The sequence below is a fragment of the Aythya ferina genome, assembly GCF_964211825.1.
Source record: "Aythya ferina genome assembly, chromosome: 2".
Classification (NCBI taxonomy): Eukaryota; Metazoa; Chordata; class Aves; order Anseriformes; family Anatidae; genus Aythya; species Aythya ferina.
In genome coordinates, this window is record NC_140297.1 from 25723073 (window position 1) to 25747294 (window position 24222).

Consider the following 24222-nt stretch of genomic DNA (forward strand, 5'->3'; position numbering starts at 1 on the left):
ATAGACAAGTGGAAAGCATTTATGCAGTAACAAAACCAAGGTTATCTGTTATTACTCTGATGCTTTTCCTGTTTGCTGAATGTTTTCATATCTAAAATGTACTTTATAACACCAAGTTTCCCAGTCCACCCCTCATTTCCCGGTGCTGAGGGTTATGCACAGCTACAAGTTTTCATGTAGTTTCAGGAGGAAACTATATTGGGATTATATATTTTGCTAAGGATGTTCCCAGATTACTGTCGTTTCACTGTACTGCTTCAGCTCCCAGTACGAATTTAGATGTTGTCTATGTCTCTAAGTAACGTGTTTTATTTTCAAGTAAAATTGTTGAAAAGTAGCCATTTTGTAATTCTGACAATCCAGACCATTTGGACAGACCTAAGGAGAAATGTTACTTAAAAACTAGATTTCATGCTTAGTCTATTCTAATTGTGCTTTCTCTTCTCTCTGTAGACAAAAAAAAAAAAAAAAAAAAAAAAAAAAAAAAAAAAAAAGCACAAAGACAGTCTCTGTGAATTTAGGAAAAAGATGATGGAATACAAAACCCTGTTTTTATGCACTGTGGTGTTTTGATTTATAATTAATGGTGTTTTTGGAAAATGTCAAAGGTCACCAGAGGGGTGAGCTCAGATAGTGCTTGATGTCAGCAAGCGAGGACGGAAGATGGTCATCTTCCCCGTATTGGGTGTGGGGGTAGAGAGATTATATCTATTTATTTGACATTTTCTTAGCTGGTCTTCAAATGAGTAAAAAGATGAAAACGCTTCCTTATCTAACGTTATCTAATCACAACTACTCAGTCAACTAACGATGTCAAGCAGGAGGCTATTTCTTACCATATTTCCTCTGGAATAAAAACTATTTAATAGAGTTAGAAATTACCTCATCCATCATAGAAACACAGCGCTTTTCTGTGTTTCACTGTGTGGGGGTTTATCAGTGCTGGGCTTAGGAAGGAGGTGAAGAATAATATCCTCTTTAATTGAATTTGTGGAATGGAATGTAGGGAGGAAGAACGCCCAGGGCCCTGGGCCATCAACTTTGTGTTAATGAAAAATGCGTTAATGACTGCGACGACCAGGTGCCAGGATATGAAGTATGCATATTTGGTATTGTGCTTCTGCCTAACATTGATTTTTGAGCTACAGGGGCAACTTCACATATGGACACCATGTGCATGCGGTCTTGTTTGGCGCTGACTTGACTGCTCAGTGTGAGAAAGATGAGTTCCACTTGAGTGCAGTGAAGGATGGGAACACACAGAGAGGGGTTATCATGGAGAAACAGAAGCACATCGTACTTTGTGATTTGTTCATGTGTCCTTGCTGTTAGAAAGAGTGACGTTTCCTACTGATGCCATTTTGAGCAGCACTTTGCTTTTCTTGCTGTTTCTGGTAAAAGTAATGATGCTGCTTAACGTATCCAGGGGTGACCTGATGTGCACATGGGTAATTAGAGCAAATGTAATTTTAAATTCAGGTTTTGTAAAGAGTAGCATGACATCACTTTTCTGAAATGAAAGCTGATAAAATCAAATATTTAAAAGTTAGCAGTAAAATTGCAATTGGCAAATCCTTGCAGTAGCAATCCTTTTTTTTTTTTTCTTCTCATTTATACCAGCTTATAACATTAGTGTGCTCATCTGTTTTATCCACTGAATATATAATATCCAAGTGATAGACGTGTTTTTTTCCAGAATATGGTGGCATGGGCTTGGACTTCTCGTATAACATTGCAGTGGCAGAAGAGCTGGGAAGTATCCGCTGTGGAGGTATTCCTATGGCTATCGGCGTGCAAGCTGGCATGGCTACTCCTGCTCTAACAAGGTAATTTCCAGATTGTTTAGTTTAGCCTAAAACCCACACTGTGTGTGTCTAAGTCTAAAACTTGTCCTGCCACGTGTTTTAGAGTAGGAAAAACGTTACTAGACAGATTTACATTCTAGTTGCTAATCAGTAGTGCTTGAGAAAGAGATGTACTATCTACCAGTTTCAAACAGGTTGATTTAAGGGAGAGAATGCACATTTTTAATATTAGAACATTATGTAATAATAAAAAAAAAAAGCCGTGTTAATATTAAAGTCATTTCCAAACATAGAACTGCAATGCCAGAACCAATTAAAAAACAATCTTAATTCCAGAATCCCACTGTTCATGTTTTTTTTTTTTTTTCTAAGACAGATATCCCAGTGCAGTCATCCTCAAAGGCTGCATTTAGTTGTAATAATTAGGATGAGTCTAATTCTGTTTTGTAATTTATTGGCTTTTTTGCAGCTTCTCAAGGTGCTCCTTGCTGACTCTGCCTTTTCAGAAATAATGATCAGGATTGGTGTAAGACCTGCTAAAATTTTGTCACATGTATCATGCTGCTTAAGTGCTCACATTCCAAGCAATTACTCATCTTTCTTTTTCTCATTTGCTTGCGTCAGTGTTCACCTTTTATGACTTGCTATCACTCAGGCTCCTACACCTTTTGAAGCTGATTTTTCTTTTTTTTTTTTTTTTCCATTTTTTTCTTCCTTCCCTCAATAAAAGTGGCAGTTAACAGCTTCTCTGTCTTCATCTAGTAGCTTCACAGACGTTCTGCATCAGAACAGCAGCTTGCAAAACTAGAGGGAGGTGACACACTAGTCCAGCAGTTTGTCCCTGGGACATGGGTATGCCTAAAATCTCTGGAAGGTGGTGATGGGGATTAAATTCAGATCATGGAGATTAAGTCAGAATTTTTTATGCACAAAACAGGTATACAAGAGGGGAGTATTTACACAGAAGAGCATTTTGGTGTTTGTTGGTTTTGTTTGTTTGTTATCATTCTGAATGAAAATGTTTGTAAATCCAACTGTAGAACCTGGAATTTGGACTCCATCACCATTACATCCATCCGTCCATCCATTCTTGTTCTGGCTATGTGTGACTTTGGAGGTCTCAGCCATGGGAAATCTTTCTAATAGTTTTATTTTCCTTTGTGTAATGCACTAAAATCTCACTGAAAGCATGGAGATAGTTTTGTCTGTTGCAACAGTAGCTTATTTATAGTCCAACAGAGAATAAAACTAGTATTTTTAAGGACCTCTGAGAATACTATCTTGCCCCCATGATAGCCTTTTATTCCCAGGGTTTTAAAAAAATCTGTGGGTAAACAAAGACAGAATTTTGTTCCATTGCAGGATTTTTTGGCTTTATGTTGCTCTGTTCTGCTTCAGTAAAGCAATGAACCTACATACAGTTGTGCTAGTGAAATACTAAAGAGGATGCTCTCAGAAAGTGAATGTGAAAATGTCATTAATGTGATGAAATTTGTAATTGAATTGCCATCTGTAGTAGCGAACTCACCATTTCCTCCACTGTTAAGTCCCACTGTAAGATGTAAAACTGAAACTTGGTATTAAAAAGAGAATGCTGGCTGCTACAGGAAGTTTTGCACTGGTGCAGCTTCACTTCAGGCAGTACAGGGAGAGGGCTAACTGCTTTCCCTGGGTGATGCATTCAAATTGCGTTCATTGCCTGGATGGTTTCTTTAAAGTTATCTCTGTACTTTGGTGGTGCCAAACAAGTTTGAAGAGTTAATCCAAATTTTGCATCTTAACTAAGCATTGTGATACCTGATGCATCAATGATGCATCAAGTAAACAGTAATACAGGAATCAAACGTCATCCCCTACAAAGCTTTCAAACGAAGTCTGAAGCCCTTTGGTGGCTTTCCTAAATTTGGGTTTTATTCAGCTTTCATCAAGTATGTATGAGTGCACGTGGGAGCTGACTCAGTGAATGTGATGTGTCAGGAAGATACACTGCTGACATAAATTACAGGTGTTTCCTCAATTAGATAGACAGACAGTGCAGTAGTTTCAATGGATGGATGCTCATATGCATATGCACTCACACATACAGCTCTTTACATTTTCAAACTTCAGAAAAATAAAGTCTTAACATATAAAAAGTCAGGATGCTTCCTGATGCTGTTTCTTCTACTTCCGGGGGTTTCTTGCTCCAATGAGAGGCTGTTGCAAAGCTTAGATTGCAAAGATCTTTGAGATATTCAGTTAAATGAGAAGTACATTATAGTAACAGTTTTAATTATATAAACTACAACGAACATAGTTGTTTAGAAAATGTTGCCCATGTCTGCCTGTTCGTGGTCATGCCCCCTTTCACTTCATTCTTCATGTGTTTTTTTTTCTGACAACCTTCAGAAAGTTAAATGCATGGTCATACTTGGAAGCAACCCTGAAGATTTTGATTTATATGCACTTCTATTGTGCAGACAAATACAGTAGAAAATAGTCGTGCTTTGCTGAGAGATGCCCAGACTGCTCCATTTTTTTTCCAGATTCCCCAAAGTGAAGCAGTAGCACTTGTAAATTTGAGAACAAAATGCAAAATGTTCTGTCAACAGTGACCTGACCTATGTTGTGTCTGCTTCTGAGCATAACTCTCTGTCAGATCTTTGAAATGCATTCCAGATATAATACCTTGCTTGCTGTCATGCTTACAAGTAGAGTGGAAAAAGCAGCTCTCAGCTCAGGCAGTGAATGAAATACATTTTCCTGTGCTTTTAAACAGACCTGTAGTGATACCAGATCAGCATAAAGACCTTTTATCTCACCAGTTGGCATTACACTTTGCTTGATTTTTCTTTCTTTATATTTATAGGAAGACACTAAGAATAGCGATTGTACTTTGAAGGAGTGCTTTTCTATTTCGTTGGCTTATTCATTGGAGATTCTTTCTCCATGCTGAACAGTGTCATATCTGAGAATTTTCATATATATTTATATATATTTTACTGCCTCTTTTCCTGTTTGCTGTAAGGGAGACAAGTTACAGCTGGTGATGAGACCAGCAGCTTTGAAAAGCAGGATCATCCACTTAATCAGCTGGGAAAATAGTGAAAATCAGAAGAGGTAATTTAAGAGCCATCAACATAGCGTAAAGGAAACTTGGTTTTGTGCTCCTTCAGAAATGGTGTCACCTGTCTCTGATTTGGTACTTGATCTGTCAGCATGCCACTTCTTGCCCTGAGCTATAATGAAGACTGTTTCAGGTGAATTGAGTAGAAACAAATAAAGGTGCGGTTAGCTGAGGAGTCTGAAAGAGTAGATCTGAATTATTTGTACCACCCATGCTTGCTGTCCTCTGTTTTTCCAGGTCTTTTTTTTTTCCAGATAAGTGTCCTTCTGGGTGCAGCACTGTAAGCAAATTCCTTCCGCCTGTGGAGCTGGCACAGGCCAGAAGCTGCGTGCCCACAGTCATGCCTGTGCTGATAAGCCTGGTGGAAAATCAGAGGTTGTCCACACTTGGGCACAAATGTGGTGAAAGAGCTTCGGGGTCTAGCCTGGCCAGATCAATAAGGGTACAGTGGGGCAGTATCAAGCAGCTGCTTCTGAACTAATTGTTCTCAAAACAGCTTCATGCTGGTACTGTACCTCTGAGGGTTCTCCAGCTCCTGGTGACGGCCTGGCTGTGCTGTCTGGTGGGCAGCCTTCAGGTCTTCAGAGCTGGTGTGAAGGCATCACGTGGTAGCCCTTAAAAACAGTATTGTCTGAAAAGGATAATCTTTAATTTGACTCCCGTTTTACAGTACCTGCACCTCAGTGCAAAATGCATTCCAAAATAAATAGAAGATTGACGTAATTGTTCTTAACCAGAACCCTTCAGGTAGTCAAGAGGGACTTCTCATCTGTATTCTTTGCAGAATGTTGTTGTGCTTCAAACTGAGCAATTTATTTCATGAAATCTTCAAATAACTGAAGTTTAAAAGGCTTAATAAAAACGGGGAGCCAGAACACTTTTCTTATTGCCTTTTTTTTCTTCTCATGTCTTTCACAAAAAGTAAATAAGTTTTTTAAACGTGGTATTTTAAAACTTGTGTGTCTTCTTATCTTGACGGAAGTAGGGACTCACAGAGAGAAAGCTGATTGCAGTGTGGATTCTTTTAAAGCTAGGTTATGCAAATTAGTCATCGTAAGGAAGCGTCCATGCTACCCAAGGGTGCTTGCTGCTGTTCATGATGCGTTTTTTGCCATGCCTGTAAGAAGAATTTCTTCCCTTTTGTTTTCTCTCTTTATTTATTTTTTTCATGTACACTGAGGATCCAGAGTGCTGCTAAGCTGGGACTAGACCTCAAATGGTAGGATGCCCGTGCAGGATTACCCTGAAGCAAAAGCATTCCACATGGTTCATGTCTACTGCATTATTAATAGTGTGAATCTGGGGGCAGAATAGAAGGGGAACTGGGAAAAATTCACCTCTTGCTAGTATGTAAGAAGGAAAGAGATGGTAGGCAAGAGTGAACCTCTTCTTTGGGTAAAGGAAATCATCTTTATATTCCTGGGAAGTCCATGAGCAAATTGCTGTGTTGTCTTTGACATACTGTAGAACGTTGCATAGATCATCTGAAAACTGTTTTGTTTGTTTTGCTCTAAAGTTGCTGCACTGTTAAGGTCTGGCTTCAGCCCTTTTGCACTGATGCGCATCAGGATCAGTGTTTTCTCTCACAGCCGTTCTTGAAATGACCATTTAGAAAACCTCTAGGCTTTAGGGATAGTATTATATTCCCTTTTAAGTGGTCCAGAGGCCCAGATGAGATTTAGGAGTAGTAGGCTGTATTTCTTGAAGCTGTTAGCTCCAGTGCAAGAAAGCCTGAGTTGATCAAATGTCAAGAGCCATATTAGAACTGCCTGCAGTTGTTCATATGCAAAATTTCAATTATCACTTAATAGTGTATCATATAAAGTCAGTTCCACTCAGACCCTCCCTTACCAATTTAATTAATTCACTTCAGCTCAGCATTTTTCTCTCAGAAGCATGGGAAACAAAAGTGAGTAAGATCTGTAGTTCTAACAAGATGATTATCAGCCCAATTATGTCAGAACAGTGATGTGCAGTAGACATATTTTCATTCAATGTAGCAATATAACCTGTCAGAAACCATATTTTTGTATGGATTTGAGACTAATAGAACTGACTGCCATTTTCTAATTGACAGAGCACATAAACAAAACTATGTGGATCAAGGAAATGTTCTTGCATCTGTATTTCATTATAATTCTTTAACCTTTTACCCACAATTTCTAAGGTTGTATATTGTTGTCATTTTTTGTCTGTATTCATGATATTCCACCAATATTATTTACCAAGTGTGGAGCAAGAAAAGATGGACCACTCCCATGCAGCTCTTAATGTGTTAGAATTTCACATGTGGGACTTCTTTTACCCAATGTCTGCAAGGAGCTCTAGTTTATTGACTGTAGACTCTGACTATAGATTCTGTGTGTGCTTATCTATGGGCATGCACATTCATGAACGTGTATTTTAGAGGGATGCTAAGGCTGCAGAGTTAATGACATGGGAAACTATGCTTTGGGGTATGGCCCCAGAACATAAAGCAGACATCATCTGGTCTGTCTTCAGCCACAGCAAGGTCTCATTGCAAACAGCTGGAGCTATTAAACTGGAAAGAAGTTAGAATTGCATTTATGCAAACCTGATATCTTTCTGGGATGTTTTTAAGATGGGTAGAATTGTACAGAAACAACATACATGTATTCCTAATGCAAAAGCTAGCCATTTGCTGGGCTGCACATCCTTCATGAAAAGCGTGAGCTTCTGAAAATAGCATTGCCAGATTATTATTTTTTTTTAATTGAAAAATAAGTTCTCCAGCCTCATTTTTGGGAAGAACTGGACTGTTTTCTGGAACTTAAAACAAGCAAACAAAGATATCAAACGCAAAACATTATTCTGAGGAAAGTTCTTGTCATGAAAATCCTCTGTTGAAATGCCTAAAACTTTGCCAAGCTTTAGTTATCTGTAAGCATTGCCAGAAATCCCTAATAGGCAATGCTGCTGGCTCCTCTCAGAATCTAAGTTTTTTTATTGTTGTGCTTTTTTTTTTTTTAATGTGTGTGGTCTAAAGAGCGTTCAGCTGGCTGTACTTGATCATGTCCTAAGGAAAAAAAAAATACACTGCGTAACAGACCAGGGCACTTTTTCCAGTATGCTTGGAGGAGTAAACACTCCAATCTCACTTATTATATTTATTTGGGATTGCAGCTCTGATTGTTATCAGCAGGGACAGGACGAGGAGCTGGGTTCCTCATGTGCACAAAGTGAACGTGTTTGACAGTTCCCATGCTGAGCTCTGGCCTTCTCATGTTCTTTGGCTGTTTTGTGGCAGAGAGAAAGGGTCAGCCTTAGGTAAAGTGTCATTGCTCCTTTGGAAGTAGGGTGACAATATTTTAGCAAGAGAGCCCAGCTAACTGCAGCCTGCTCAGGCAGCTGGTGAGCCTAAGGAGATTAGTGGAAATGCTGACCTGAGAAGCTTCTTAGAGGGGACTGAGGAGAAACATTACTTTAATGGATTTCTGCTTGTAGAAAAGAGGTCTCCTGACCCAAGGACTTCTTGCTGGGACAGGAGAGGTTCAAGAACAAGACCATGAACTCACCATTCAAGCTGCAAGACCAAACCGGTAGAAGTTGATTAAGAAACAAAAACAACCATGAAACAAGATGGAGCACACTTTGAATGGGCACAGGCAGCTAAACTTTAGGAAAAAAATCTTGTTTGTGGGAGGAATCACTGTTGCTGGGAGCCTTTTTAATAGATAAAGACCTGTTACACAGTAGCCCTTGAGCTCCTTTGCTGGCATGCCTCTGGGGAGGAGAGACATCCCTGGGGGAGAGCAGGCTGATCCTAAGCAGTCTTTTCTACCTTTTGGAGGGGAAAGGACAAAGGGGAGACAGGCATTGCTTCCCTAGTGGTGTGATACAACTGTCTTTTAGCAGACAGTTTACCCTTGCTCTTCCTCCCTGTCTGAGGGTGCCTCCTCCTTCCTCCCAGGGAATGGGACTCAGCAGCTCCTTCCCGTCCCCAGGGGAGCTTTTGGTGCCCTTGGCATCTCATCAAAGAAATAGCAGTCCTCTTGCCAAGTGCTGCTTTTCTGAGGCCCGTGGCATGTTGAAGAGATGTTTAGTCCTCCTTGTCTGGGGACTGCCGTGGCCTGCATGTGCCTGGCAATCAGCTGGTTGCCCTCAGCTTTGGCTTTAGGTGTTTTAAAAGCGGGTGTTCATTAGTGATAATTAGATTAGGTTCCTGTGCGTAAAGGTTTTATCAAATACACCTAGCATTTCTTTTCCATCTGCTGACAGATTTGGCTAGTAAAGGCCGCTGCTTTGAGAAGAAACACTGTAGTTTAGAATTTCTCACTCCCTTTGAAACTGACTGGAATCATAGCCTAAATAAAATGTGCATAGCACATATTAATTAATAATATGTACAAGTGTCTTCTTTTGGTGTTAAAGTGTCATCAACAGATTGCTGTTTCCCTTTGTATTTTGGTGGGGACTACAAGAATGGCTGTGAAGAAGCAATAATGCATTTGACTGTATTATTTAAATGCAGATGTGGGATGTAAATATATAGTATGTACAGATATTTGCAGAGGGTAGCTATTATGTGTCAGAACTTTTCAGCCACCACTAAAACCAATGAAAAAGATGGTGTAAAAGTCAGAAGATATGCAGAGAGGAGATCCTCCATCCTGGCTGGCTGCAGGCCAGCACGGGAGCATTGTGGTTCCTGTAGGGCCTATGTTTGTTTAGATTTGATAGCTCATTAAGCAGCAGTCGTAAAAATCTAATTGAGGACATCTGAACCACACATTTCTCTGGAAGTAAGATGCTGGAATACTTGGAAATACTGTTTAAAATGACTGTGGCTGCACTTCCAGTGACGACTGTGATTCCTGGCTTTAGACAAAGTCTCTTCTGTCTTTGGTTTCAGGGTAGATTTCACCTAGTCATGGACAAATTGATCACTGTCTGGGTAGAACAAAACTCATAAGTATCTTGTAAGTAAAATTTATCTTCAAAAGCTTTTAATATTCTATCTTTTCATTATATTGCTGCAGGTTTGGTTCTGATGAGTTGAGAAAACAGTTCCTCGCACCAACTATAGCTGGAGATTTTGTGGCTTGCTTGGGAATCAGTGAAGCTGGAGCTGGGTCAGATGTTGCAAGTAAGTTAACCTAGCAAATTGCCAATTTTACACACTCTGATATTTTAATGGAAAGAATCTGGTTTCACTGACCCTTCCCCTTGCCACTAGTGCACATAAGAAATACAAAGGGCAGTCTGGCATCATGAAGGCAAAGAAGTAATATTTCAGGAGCAATAGCACATACATCTGATGCCTCCAAAAGCAATCAAATTGAATGTGTTTTTCAGTGAATACACAGACATAATGTCAGTGAGTAAATAGATAAGGGCTGAGCACAGCAGATTAATGTGCAGCTGTCAAGCTGACCCTAGATTTCTCCTAATGTTTTCATCATTCTGCTTTTGTTACCTCCCCTGTTCTGACTGAGGTCACCACCTGGCAGGGCACACTCCTGCACCTCCTGTAGTTGCACAGCCACCATCAGTTGTGCAAACCTGTAAACGTATGTGGTATGGTGTGTGGCCTGTTCAAATGTACAGAACTTGCACTTCCTTAAAACAGATGTCAATGAACGTAGACAAATTGCAGAGCAAGTCCCTTCTGAAAATGATGGCATCACACTTTTGCAATAAGTTCCTCCTGCTCATTCTTACCTCACCTCAGCCCCTTCAGTCATTTCTGTGCAGTGAAAATGTCTCTGAATTGGCAATTATTTTATTTAGAGCTAATGAAGAATTTGCCACGTCAAATGTATGAGTTTAGTTATTTAGATACTTTGCATGAAATTATTTTTCTTGTTTCAGTACAAGAATGTTTAAAAACATGAGCAAAAGAAACTACCATTCTGAAGTGCCTGAGGCAGTAGTTAATTTGAACAGCTGAATTACAACAGATTTTGTAGTAGAAGATGTCTCATCTATCTGTGGACTGTGGGTGCTGAGGTAAAATGACATGAAACCATTTTAGAGATTTTGTTGTTTGGAAGCAGGATGGCTAAGCTGAACACACCATGTGCTTACAAATTGTAGACACGTCTTTTTCCTGCAGACAAAATCACTGAGTGATCAACAAAACTGATTCCTATGTCCATTTCCTCGATCAAATTCATGTTTCTTTCTCAAGACAAATAGATAATTATTCAGTATTATTCACCAAAGGTGCAGCAAGCACTTTTCAAGGGAGTTAACAGGGATAATGAAATACAGGGACTAAATCTTCTTGCACAATTCAGTATCGTTCTTCTTTCTAGTTAACTGATTTTGTTCATAAGAAAATTCCCTCATTTTTATAGACTTGTTTTCAATTAAAGTAATCTGAAGTTTGAGGTTTTCTGATGTAGGAAACACAACATCATTTATTTGAGCTAATGTCTCTCTAGTTTAATTACCTGATTATCAAAACTTTCCAAATATGATTGTAATGTTTGGATGTAGTGTTCCAGATAATAAGTAACATAAATATTATTTCAGTTGCATGTTGCTTATCATCTAGCTTAATTGGCTTGAAACACTTGGATTAATACAGTTAAAGAAAAATTTGGAATGGACTAGGATTTATATGATGAACCCAGACTGTCAGTGCCACAGTGATACAGACAGCAGGATGAAAATATGATGCTTTTTAGCTGTCATAGAACATCTGATCATTGGTATAAATCCAGAAACCAGCATGCAGTGCTTCTAAAGTGCCACTAAAGGGGCCATTTAGGTCTGAGGAGCACTAGCTTATCTTCTCACTAGCACTGCTTTGCATGTCTCAAGGATCATCATCTCCAGGTAGCCTAGCTTTAAACTAGACTTTAAACTAGAGATATTTTAAGATGCAGCAGTAATTCTTATTACTTGTGCCTAAGTGCTTGTACTTGCCATGTTGCCTTTGAAAACTCATAATCGTTCCTTTCTTTCTGCCTGATACCTCAGTTTATGTGTTGGTGAAGTCTCCCAGGTTTGTGATACCAACAAATTTTGTTGGTATATTCCTGCTATTCTTCTAAAGATCATTAAAGGAATATGTAATAGGTTTCATCCAAAGGCTGATATCCAAGGTCCAGTAATGCCCTCCCTGCACGTCAGCACTTCCTCCTTTAATGCAACCTGATGTAATTTCCCCTTTGCCTATTTCCTTACCTACATTTCCACTTTTGTCCTAATTTTCAGCTTTACATAAAATGTAACTCATAGTTGCCTAATAACATAATATTTTAGTTTGCTTGGGTCCAACAGGACCTATTTTCTTTTCAAATTTTCTCTAGAAAATCCACTTTCATAATAATTGTATCAGGTAGGTTTGAAATAAGGTATCACCTGTAAATTGAATTCTGTTTTGTTTCCAAATGTATTCTGAGACTGTGAAGATTACTATGACCAACAACATCTGTTTTCACTAATTTTAATTTTGTACAGTCCTTCCTGTAGATGTCTTCCTTTGTCAGCTATCTTTTTGTAATTGCATGCGAAATATTTCTTTAGTTTTGAGGCATCCTAACATGCCTCATGCTACTTCTCATTCTCTTTTTCTTTCTGTAGCTGAAACTTCTTTGTTTACTGCCTTAATCTTTTTGGATTTTGTTGTTTTTCATCTGCAAGATTTATCACAGTTTGACCTATGGCAGTTCTTACCTTCTGACCTCCAAACTGTAGCTTACTTTGATGATTAATCTCCTTACTTCCCTGTTTTTTGAAGCAATTATTCATTCAGTTAGACTTGAAGCTATTTCGTGCATTTTTTTCCTTTTTTTTTTTTTTTTCTGTGTTGATGATGTAAATTCCAGATATATGTTTTAATTTTTGACATAAAGGATACGTGTTGCCTATCTGTGATCACAAGTTTGACCTTCAGAGTTGAAGCCAACTTTGTCTTTTGTCAAATATATTTAGATACATGGCTAGAGTCAACAGCACACTGGAGAAGAAAACTTGATTCTCAAATATGGTATGATTTGAATGGTGAAAAACCAGCTCTGGTTGCCTATTTGGCACTAGCTGCTTCACATGCCTTTCAGTGATGTCAAGTACCTCGTTGTCTTTCCTAGAAGGGACCCCCACAGTATACTTTGTAAGCTGTTGAGATATAGACACCACAAGACCACTATGTGGGCCTGCCAAAAATGAGTTACAAAGCACCCACTCTGGGAAATGTAGCCTCTTTCTGGGGCCATTCTCTATCAGGGAGAATAATTATAGTCAAATATGACAAAGGATCTTAACAGCCGTATCACTGAGACTGAGTCCACTTGACTTTAGTAAATAGTTAAATAAGTTTTCAAAGCCTGTCATATTTTATATTTAAAACTTACTTATTGACTTGGTCATCTTTCCTTAATTAAGGTTGAAGATACTAACTTCTTCATAAGTTGATTTTAAATAGCCATTTTTCAAGTACTTGAAGCAAACTGTCAACCATCACACTTGAGAATACTTGAACATTCCCATTAGTAAGGCATTTGTTCTTTAATCTGTATTTGGGAAGTTAGTCTCTTGTGACGCCATGCTTGCAAATACTGTTTATATTTGTGATTGCATTGTAGTACTCAGCGTTCTTCTGCAGACCTTCCAGGCGACCTCAATTTAATCTTTTTAGTAGCTGTACCATAACAAAGGGATGTGTGATGTAAATCATTATGTGTGCTACCATCCTTGTACGCTAGTCGTACCATGTTTCTTATTCCTGCTCTTTTGTGTCCTTCGCATATTGTTTAGTCTCCATGTATATGACTGTCCAGAGTCTGTGTCATGTATTAACTGCATCAGTACTTTGGATTCCTTCACTTTATTGACCTTCATTATCATTCAGATTCCACGTCAAGTCCTTTGGACAGATTTGGCATAGTCCTTTCATTAAATGAATAGCAAGATTTCTGCTGGTTTTATTCACGTTGGTACTATCTCTTGCTGTTCATCATTACACTCTTGTAAGTTCATTTATCTATAGCTATATCTGCAAATTCCTTCTCTTACACTATCACACAATTTTCTCCCACCATGTTTCCCATTTCTTCACTAACAAATCTTTCAGCCATGCAGACCTCATCCACAGGTAGCCATTAGGTTTATCCTGCAAATGAAGGTGGGTTCAGAGGGGCATGGTTTTGATTTGTTTTGAGTTTACAGCCTTTGGGAAGAAAGTTCATATGCAGATTGAGGTGGGTGTGTATGAAGGTGACTTAATTTTGGTTGCCCACTCCACTTTGTGTCTGACTTCTACCCTTCAAGTCTGCTGCCTCCCTCAGTAGGTGGGCTGTTATGCACTTTATAGTCTCATTATATTTGTAAGTGCTATTGGGGGTGTGCTTGGGTTCTTTCATACCGTCACCAACTTAAAGCTAGATATCTGTTGGAGTGTCTTCTTAGCTGGGTTTTCAGTGGAAGAAATTCAATTTCAGGGGAGAGAAGCCAGCTCTTTGGAAATTCTGCTGGAGTGTAAGTACTAACTAATGATTCACTCCTGCTGTCTGTTGCATCCAGGGCTGCTTGCAGTGATGTGAACGCTTATGAATGAAAATAGCATTGTTTTTTTTTATGCCGTGGAGTAGAAGTAGCAGGTGTTTAGAACTCCATGTACAGACAACCTTAAGATTTAAACTTTGCCTTCTAAAAGCTTACTATCTTTGAATTTATTACGCCATTCTGACCTACAGCATGCAGGAAGTGCATGTATATATATCCTTATGCATACACAGATATTGAGGCTTGTGTTTGTTTAAGTTGGGTCTCTGAAATTAATGGCCTTCTCAGTGACTAACGTACACAGTGACAGAAATGCGTAATAGATCACCTCAGACTGAAATATTTCTGGCCTGAGTTTTTGGCGACCAGATTTACTTAGAGAGCTTTCTGCTTTCATCCACTGGGATGAAGACTCCACCTAAAGGAGGGTGAGAGAAGCGATCTGCTTTCCTTGGCTTGTCTTCAAAGAGAGTTGTCCAGGTGAGTCTGCCTTTTCCAGCCTGGAAGGCTTAGAGGGCTTGGAGGGCACGAAATGAAGGGTGTGTTGACCGTCTGTCTGAGAGTAAGGGAGTGACTCAGCCAGTCATGCAGGGACCAGCTTATCCTTCCTTCACAAGAATAACCCTTCATTTCCTATGTTTTGAAATAGATATCAAGACAACAGCTGTGAAGAAAGGCGATGAATATGTCATAAATGGTGGTAAGATGTGGACGACATCTGGGTGCCAAGCGGACTGGATGTGCCTGCTGGCAAACACGAGTGAAGGACCTCCTCATCGAAATAAATCTCTCATATGTCTGCCAATGAATCTACATGGTAATAACAAAGAACATTTTTTTCTTCTAATTCAGTTTTGTTGGTGTTTTTGTGTGTGCATGATACAAGAAGGTAAGGTGTTTAAAATAAAGGACTACACCCATAAATGCTCTTCTGAATTAAATGTTTCATTGTCATACAGAGTTGATTCTGAAATGCATTGTACAAACTTCCATGAAAAAAAAAGTTGGGGAAAAAATCAAATGAGAAGGAAATCAAACATTTCAGACTTGACAATCGCCAGACTTTTCAATTTTCTGCTATTGAAATTTAATTTTGAATAGCTTTAACACCTTTTAAAGATTTTAAACCTTTTTGGTTTCCAACATTCTTGAAAGACACAAAATAAATGAGGGTATCCCTATCTGCATTAATTAAGTGAGTTTTTTAATTTCTAGCAAATAATCTTCTCTTTTAAAAAGATCTATCAATTCTAAGGAAGTTCTAATATTTAAAGTGGCATGGTAACTATGATGATGGGTGACAAGAAAATATTAAAACCTATGGCATTTTTGTTCATTCAATTTGGGGTATATTTTGCATGAAATACATGTTGTTATCAGCATTTAATATGTAGGGAAGTCACCATGGCAGTCAAGTGAATGTCTATATTCTTTACTTCAGAGATCAGACTGAGAACAAAATCTCAGGTCTCCAGTGTTGCAAAAGAGTGATGAGAGCACCTTAGAATTTCTTACAAGTGAATTTGAATGTGGAGTAAGTCAAGGAAGGAAGCAAGTTGCTTTGGGAATAAAGCTAGTGGGTTGTGAGGTTCTAAACAACTGCTCATGCAAAACCGGCTTTGAATGGAAGCTCACAGAAGACTGTGAGCTGATTCACCTGTTGACTTTGGCCAATAAGTGATGAATGAATGTGGTAACTTAGAGCCAGAATCTCCCAGAATTTCCAGATGATCTTACTTATCAGTCATCTGCATAAAGTTTTCCGTGTGTTTTTTTCATGAAAAGGTCAGAGTGCAAATGCAATACTGCTTCTCTGAAGCCAGTTTTCCAGAAATACCAAAGCAGCCAACCCACTATTACAGGTGGATCAAATATTCACAAGTTGACTCAGAGGTTTTACAGGTACTTTGCTAATTCCAGAAAGACATGTGAATCATTGTAGCTTTGTGGGGGGTTATCGTTAGGCCACACAACCTATACAAAAGCCTGCTTTACCTGTGGTAGACATATTTTGAGGAGAAAAATTCCCTGAGTCACCTGAAATTGATGTACAGAGATAAAGAAGTCTTCATAGAAATATAAATTGCAGTCTTCCAAGTGTACATGCTTTGATTCTTCTGTGTGATCAGTACAGATATGGACCTGCGGGAGGGTCATTGTACCCCGACTGGTGGCCTTCTGAAGTATTGAGATGGCTGATTGTGCTCAGTGGGTGGAATTTCACATCAGAAATTAAATTTTTCAGGAAAACAAAGAGGAAAAATATGACAAAGGCTGCCATTTTACACAGATGTGAGCAGGAAGCTCCAGCTGCTGAGTTATATCCTAAGGATGTGTACCTGCCAAAGATCACGCTCCTTACAGGGCAGCAGACTAGGGCTGTACAGGAAGTGTCGAGAGGACATCACAGAAGGATGCACTATCAAGCATCGATAGGTGTAGGTATGTCAAAACTCAAGAACAAGTGCAGTGGAGAAGGCATATGTTATGTCTGACTAACTGCTGCAGTTGCCAGGCTGTGTGGCAGGGCATGGAAGAGATCCGCAGCGCAACGCTAGCTCATTCCTTGCTAGCAGCTGGGAGGAGTTGGGAGTCCAGCGTTTTTCACAAAAACCTAATTGTTTCATACACGCATAAGGTGAGGTAAGGAAAAAAATGACAAGTATGAAACAAATTATTAGCTTCAACAACCAGTAATTATTAGAGATATAAAGTGGGATTTGCTTCTTCTAATTTTAGGTTTGTGCAGTGTCTATTCTTGGTTGAAGAAAATCATGGCCTTGATTTGACAAATGTTTCTGAATACCTCTCTCATAAGGGGAGTTTTGATAACTGTGGCTAGGTAGGTGTAGATTCCTTGTACTAATGATGTCTTAAAAAAAAGAAAAGTCAATTTCTCATGTGATGAAAGAGAATCTGGCACAGTATAAAGTGTCTGTGTGTAAGATATATAGACAAATGGCCTGCAGCCCCAATCTGGGACATAGTTGTGCACTGTTTTGTCCTGTGAGTCATGAGATAGCACTTGGATAAATTGCAAAGAGGAGATAATAAAGAGGAGAGCATCCAGGGAAGGGGAAAGAGCATGTTTCTCTAGTTGCAATTTAAAATGTGTCTCTTTCCACTTGTAATGGCACTAAATGGTGGCAGGAGAGAGCGACTCCCTTTCTCACAAGATAGAATAAAGGAACTAAAAAGAGATTGTCAGAAGTTCTGGAGGAGTGGGAGAAAATGAAAAATCAAAGACACCTGGGAAGAACTGCCCAGGAAGAGATAGAGCAATCCATCTCAGTAGTATTGGCACAAGTAGCACAAATGGCTCTGCTAGAGTGATTTTAGTAAGACAGGCACTTGGCCTTGCTAGATTGAGATATGTGTGTTATTAGATAGCTTGTCATTTATTTAATACAGACAAACTCTGGGAATTATTTGGGCAAATGATTTCTACTGCTGCTGATAATTTTCAGTATATAGTGCACCTTCTGAAGAGAATTAAAATAATTAAATGAAGCAAAGGAAGATTTTGATGTCTGTATCTTAGAGATGCGATTATGTATCAGTGTCTTTAAAAGAGAACGAAAAGCATAGCATGTGCTAGCAACAGACACTACGTGAGACTGATGGAGATTGGCCTCTTTCTGAATGAGAAAAAAGAATTAATCTCAGAGCAAGTGAAACTGGTAAGGCTCAACAAAGGAGGAATGCTGCTAGATTCAGGAAACTTGAACACACCACCCAATCTGTAAGAAGTATGGATGGAAGTCTTTAACACGTTTAGCAACTCTAACCAGACCTGTAAGAGCTTCTTCAGCAGTTGTTACCTTATGTGATTCTGGGGAAGCACTCAGTAGGACTGATCTGGCAATACAAAGAACTGCAGCAGTTGGACTTTGTCTAGCAGAGTCCTTAGTTAACATCCCAATAACAAAAGCAGAAAGTGCATCTTCACATGGGCAAGGAGCAATGATTACATAAAAGGCAGCTGGAAGCAGACCAAAGACATGATCTCTGAAACTCTCAAAGAAACCAAGCAGTGATATTCCAACAGGAAAAGATGTTCCAGAAATCATTTGGGCCTGTAGGTAGTTTCAATGTGTGTTTGTTTAGCTCTGATTTTAATACAGAAACAAACCACAAATGCTTTTTTGGCATGACTGGGTGCAAATTGCTGGATAGTTTTCAATCCAAGAGTCAAGGATTTTTATACAGATGTTCCAGTTTTCTTCCTCTATTGAACAACTATCAAAGGAAATATTCATAACACATTATCTGTTTATAGATTGGCCGATGGAGTAGTTTTGAGTGGAAGGTCTGGAAGTTGATGTGGATATTCTTCTGAGAGCAGACTTGGCATTTGGAAATAGTGTCAGTATTTCATCTCTGCTTTGCTGAGAAATGAAATTTTCCATAATCTTATTCAGTGCTGCCAAAGAGGATGAATTTGAAGGAAATGACTGCAAACTCCTTATGCCTGCAAAACCAAAGTAATTTTCACATGGCTGAAGGCCTCCTGTCACTAGGAGCTTGAGAGGCCTGTTTTAATTCAGAAAGAGGTGTGGAAGCCAAGGAAGTACAGAGAGGGACCACAACATTTTGTGCAGTGACCAAGTCTTATTAAGCTGTGTTACAGACTAGTATAGGATAGTAAAAAATAGAATGAAGAGGAAAAAAAATACCAGAATCTCACTGTATCACAAAATTGGTTAGTATACCATGTCTGTGGATAGCAAAATGTTTGCTTTTCTGTCCAACCCATAGAAACTGATTTGGAGGACGCTTCATGTTGACTTGGCAGATGTAATTGGCATGTTTTGCACAAATCCTCATATCTACCTGTTGGCCTCAGTTTACCTCTGAAGCATTCTTGATTTCCATGCAGAATTTTCATGTGTTAAACCCAGAAAAACAAGGAGATAAAGGCTGAAGACTTAAAGGGAAATAACACAAAAATCACTGATGTCTGTCTAATTCGTATGGCACAGCGGTAAGCCATGCTAGCATCTAAACAATGGCAAGGAAGAACTTGTGGGGAAAAAAAAAAATTGCTGGGAAAAAAAACAGGAAGGATTCCTTCCTGGAGTGATTACATAGCTGAAGTGGCCAAACCTGAAACAATTTTGAGATCTGGATAGAGATTGCAACAGGATTTTCCTACAGGAATCAGGTTCATCTCCAACAGACAGCTGCACATTGGGTCAGAGTCTATGCTGTATAGGGAAGTCAGTGAGGAAGCATACCCTCTTCATAAGGATGTCAACATAAAAACTGCAAGGAATGAATCACAATCCTTATAAAGCCTTCTGCGACTGTTTAAATGCACTAAATAGTATTCATAGGCCATCATAAAATACATAGCTTTAACAAAATTTTGAGTTGATACAGAATTGTTGGATACTTGTATTTGTAAATTTGAGTGTAACCTTTTTATTGCTAGGAGAGAGTGATATGATTTGATTATAAAATGTTTCTTCTACAGGTACCAGGAGAGATCAGAATGGGATAGAAAGGGAAGGATAAATGTGGAAGAAAGAGAATTTCCATGAGTAGAAATTCTCTAGTTGCAGCTTAACATAAAATTCTGTTTTCTGCCATTATTAAACATTTCTTTACTGTTTCACTGTAGTGCAGACACTCAGCAAATACTGCTAAATTGAATTCCAACACTTTATTATAGTGCACTAAAAACCAAACATAAGCAAATAAATATGTGGTTTCCAGATGTACATGAAGTAAGATTATTACTACTAGTTAACAATTATTATTTAGGAACATAATGAAAATTAAGACCTTTAGAATTGCAATTTCTGATTTTCTAGTCAAATAAAGCAGAGAAAAATCTTAAAAATGGGATGTACCAACTTTATTCTTAAATTCCAGATTAATATGTTTTTCTTTAGGTATTCACATTGCTAAAAAGATAGACAAACTGGGCATGAGGTCATCGGACACAGCTCAGATCTTTTTTGAAGACGTAAGAGTCCCTTGCAAAAACCTCATCGGTGAGGAAGGAATGGGTTTTACATACCAGATGTTGCAATTCCAAGAAGAGCGACTGTGGGGAGTAGCCACTGGTAAGTCATCGTTCGTGCTGCTGGGGCCTGGCAGGAACACAGGGGTCACCCTTACTGCATGACTAATAGCACTTTCCTTTCACTGTAAATTATGACCTCTTACAATCTGTTTTTGAAATCTCTCATAGCCTGGATACAGACAACCTTCCCTTTTAGTAGGAAAGCTTGAAACAGAAAGAAAATATTTTGTGAGGTATCACAGAGGCTGTTTTTGATTTTCTTCTTTTTCTCAGTCTGTTCTGCTGATAAGAAAAAACAGCATCATGTTATGCTGGCTACAGATGTAGTAAAAGGGTATAAAAATACTGTCATGAAATAGAAGAATGGTGACTTTTCCTGTAGTGCAGTAACCTGTGATGTTTATCTTTATCTTAGATTTTAGAAAAGTAATTTAGTGGCTGTGTAAATACAGGATTTAATAGCTTTGTTTTTACAGATCTGTTTTATCTCAATACACATTGGACGTACATGATACAACACCAAATTCCTTTCCCTGAAGATCTGCTGCTATAGAGTTTGTTTTACTCTCAACTCAGGCCATACCCAAGTCCACATGTTTGAGATAGACAGATTCTGGATATTCCAGATAACCAGATCCAAGTCTGGACTGTCCATCTTCAGCCTTCCAACCTTCCCCTTGCACCATACCATTTGATTCTTTAACTTAGATGTAATGTGGTTCACTATAAGAAGATTGAAGATTGGTCCTCTTTAAATTTCTGGTTTGTGTAAATAGTCTCCTCATACATGTACTTCTGTTCGTACACTGTCTGTTAACTCTCTTTGCGTGGCTGGAGAATCGGGAACTGTACAAAGTGATTTTCTGATTCAGTGACCAAATTTTTAAAAAAATCACTCCCTGTTATGGTTTGATCCCACAGCAAATATTTTGGAGTTCAAATGCTTAAAACACCTTTGGTTTGAGCCAGTGTTTTTAGTTCAGTCTGAGATAAATGGTAAACGTGAGGGCTGTTGTAGCAAAGAGTGGGAGGCCAGGCTTGCACAGGATGACGCTGCAGACTCTGGCAAGGATCAGATGCCCTGTACTGCTCCTGCTTTTGCACAGAGTTCACAACATTCATGGGATGGGGATGAAATGAGTTCAGATCATTCCACATGAAGTCTCTAAGCCTAATACTAAAAGCACGAACTGGGAATTGCCATAGCAAGGACAGTGCTGTAACCAGGGGCTCCAGGTTTTGAGAGCAGTTGTCCTCTCTACTCTCCTTGTTTTTAAAAGCTGAGAAGTCCCATGAGCCTGTGCCTGGCCTCCTCATCTACACAAAGGCCCCAAGCACCAGGCAGTTTGGGTGTAATTGCCTGCGAGCTGCCATTGCAGGTGCACAGAGCAACTCTCTGGTGCCTGCCCGCGATGGCCTCCACAGGCCGGGTGGCCTCAGGTCTGCCGGCAGCACTATGCTGGAGGCCTGGAGCCTGTGCTGGAGAGCTGCTTGCACAAAGCCATCACTATTCAAGCCATGGATGCTGGCGTACACTGCAGGCACAGTGCATGTTCAGGTGGCAGTCATGGAGAGCCACATGATGCCAGTCTGAAGGGGTCTCTGGAGGTCCCCGCACCATGCCTCCTGGTGAAAGCAGGGTGATTTCAAAGCTTGATCACTTTGTTCATGGTCTCGAACAAACAAGTTTTGAAAATCCTGAGGAAAAGAATATTCCTGCCTAGGCAGAAATGTGACAGATCCAGCGAAGAGAATAGTTTAAAGCAGTTTTCTATCCTTGAGGGTAGATAGTACAGCAGTAGCCTTGGTGTAGAGCTGTGTTTATACCTCAAAGGTGACTCCCCTGTATTTCTGGTGCCCACCATTAGAAGTCCCTCAAGTACCTGACCTCAGATTTCTTTGCTTATCACAAACATGTATGTTCCAAAGCTTGGGATTAATCTAAAGGAGTCAGAAAATCAAGCAGTTTGGCAGGAGGCTGTTTTCCTGCAGATATATTTTACCATCTCATTTTTCTATGAGCTTCATCAACATAAAAAGAAGTCTTTTGCTAATTACTGACGGTGCTATCAAACAGTTACCGTGTCACCTTAGGAGAGCTTATGAACAGAACAGAAGAATTTGCCCCACTGAAATCTTTGCGGGATTTGTTTTAATTTATGTAAATCTACTGTGCCTCATGCTAATTACCTTCAGGGCAGAGCTGTATTTCACCTCTCCTCATATGTGTGGCTGGTCACCATGAGCCCTGCTGCAGCAAACGAGTGAGAGTCCCCTCCTCCTCAAAGCAAAAAGGCATTTCTGAAACTTAACCAAAGTTTACGCAGACCGTAAGGGCTCAATTAAGCATTCTTATGCTCAGTTTTGAGTCTCTGTTAAACAAAACGACCATAAACGCCAGGTTGCAGTGACATTCCCCAGGCAGCAGAGTCGTGTTAGTCATGCCCTGGGTGAGAGTGATGCGTGGTGACAGCATCAAAACACAAAGCCCAGCAGGTGAGATCACTTGTATTCAAAACCACTGGCGGCTTGGTGCTCTCCAGCTTTGCACAACACCCTGGCAGCCCATGCACTCGTTCAGGAAGCGGGACACCAGGTTTCAATTTGCCTTGTTGCCAGAAAGACAATGAGCAATCTGGGAAGGACATCTTTGGCCCCTGCTGCCACCAGGGGAGATGCAGCTCTGTCCTACAGCGTCTTCGCTAGAAAGGAACCATGCTGTGCCCTCTGGGTCATTTTTGCTTTTAGCCACTGACAATCTGATGTAAGATGTATGAAGAGCACTGGAAGCAGGAACAAGGCTTAGGTCTTGTGTCACATTACAAAGTTCACAAGTTACCAGTTGTAGTAAATGAGAGAGTTTGTCAGAGTAACTGATGTTCAGCAGAGAGCTGTTTGCCTGATGGATGTGGTTTGTTACACCACAATGTTACAGGCACTGCTCGCTTCCAGTCCTACAAATAGTTTTGCTTTCAGTAGTTTCATGATTAGGTCTGCATATGTTCATCCTAGTCCTTGTTTCTGGCCCTCAGAAGGACATTCCTGTGCCTTCCCAGTTCATGACCATTCATGTGACACTGAAAATCATGTTTGTTTTTTTCTGAACACTTCAAGGACTGCTCTTAGCTTGCTTGCTTCAACTGCTTCCTAAAACTTGACAGAGGCAGTTCACTGCCACTGCAATTCTTTTTGGGCAGTGATGTTTTTTTTTTTTTCGTTTTTTCTTTTTATATATTTTTTTTAGTATGAAATATAATATGGTTCAGCCTTCTCTTTGTTTACTGGTTATCTTCATTGTGGCCAAGTATTAGAACGTGTGTGGGGAGTTTTCTTCCTTCTCTTTCTTTCTTTTCTTTCTTTCTTTCTTTCTTTCTTTCTTTCTTTCTTTCTTTCTTTCTTTCTTTCTTTCTTTCTTTCTTTCTCTCTCTCTCTCTCTCTCTCTCTCTCTCTCTCTCTCTCTCTCTCTCCCCTCTCTCTTTTTTTTTTTTTTTCTTTCTTATTTCCTTTTAAAATATGTTTTTCAGTGAAAGGACAGATGGAAAATGAATTACCTGGAAGGCTTTTTATTTTTAGCAAGCCTATGTTTTTCAAGAATTTTACTTTGCAAAAATTGGTCACAGGTGTGCTCTTTTCTTCCAAGTGGCATGTTACCAAAGCTGTTGGTAGAAGTCATTGCCTTTCCTGCTTCATTAAAGGGGAAGAGCTGCCACAAACCTTTCCCATGTTGTGACACTCAGCAAACACCATCACTTTGAGGACCTGTTACCCCGACCACAGGAAGGGAATGTTACTATGGCAAAAAGCAA

At 39.5% G+C, this 24222-nt stretch overlaps 1 protein-coding gene across 3 annotated transcripts in view; it reads left to right on the top strand.

Annotated features, from left to right (window-relative positions):
• Positions 1-24222, top strand: part of LOC311431002 (putative acyl-CoA dehydrogenase 6) — a 92335-nt gene that overhangs the window by 51278 nt on the left and 16835 nt on the right. For all 3 annotated transcript variants that reach the window (XM_084508057.1, XM_084508058.1, XM_084508059.1), the window contains 4 exons: positions 1697-1826; positions 9912-10018; positions 15035-15202; positions 20283-20456. In XM_084508057.1, the coding sequence (XP_084364183.1) occupies positions 1697-1826; positions 9912-10018; positions 15035-15202; positions 20283-20456 (579 nt within the window). The remainder of the gene's footprint in view (positions 1-1696; positions 1827-9911; positions 10019-15034; positions 15203-20282; positions 20457-24222) is intronic.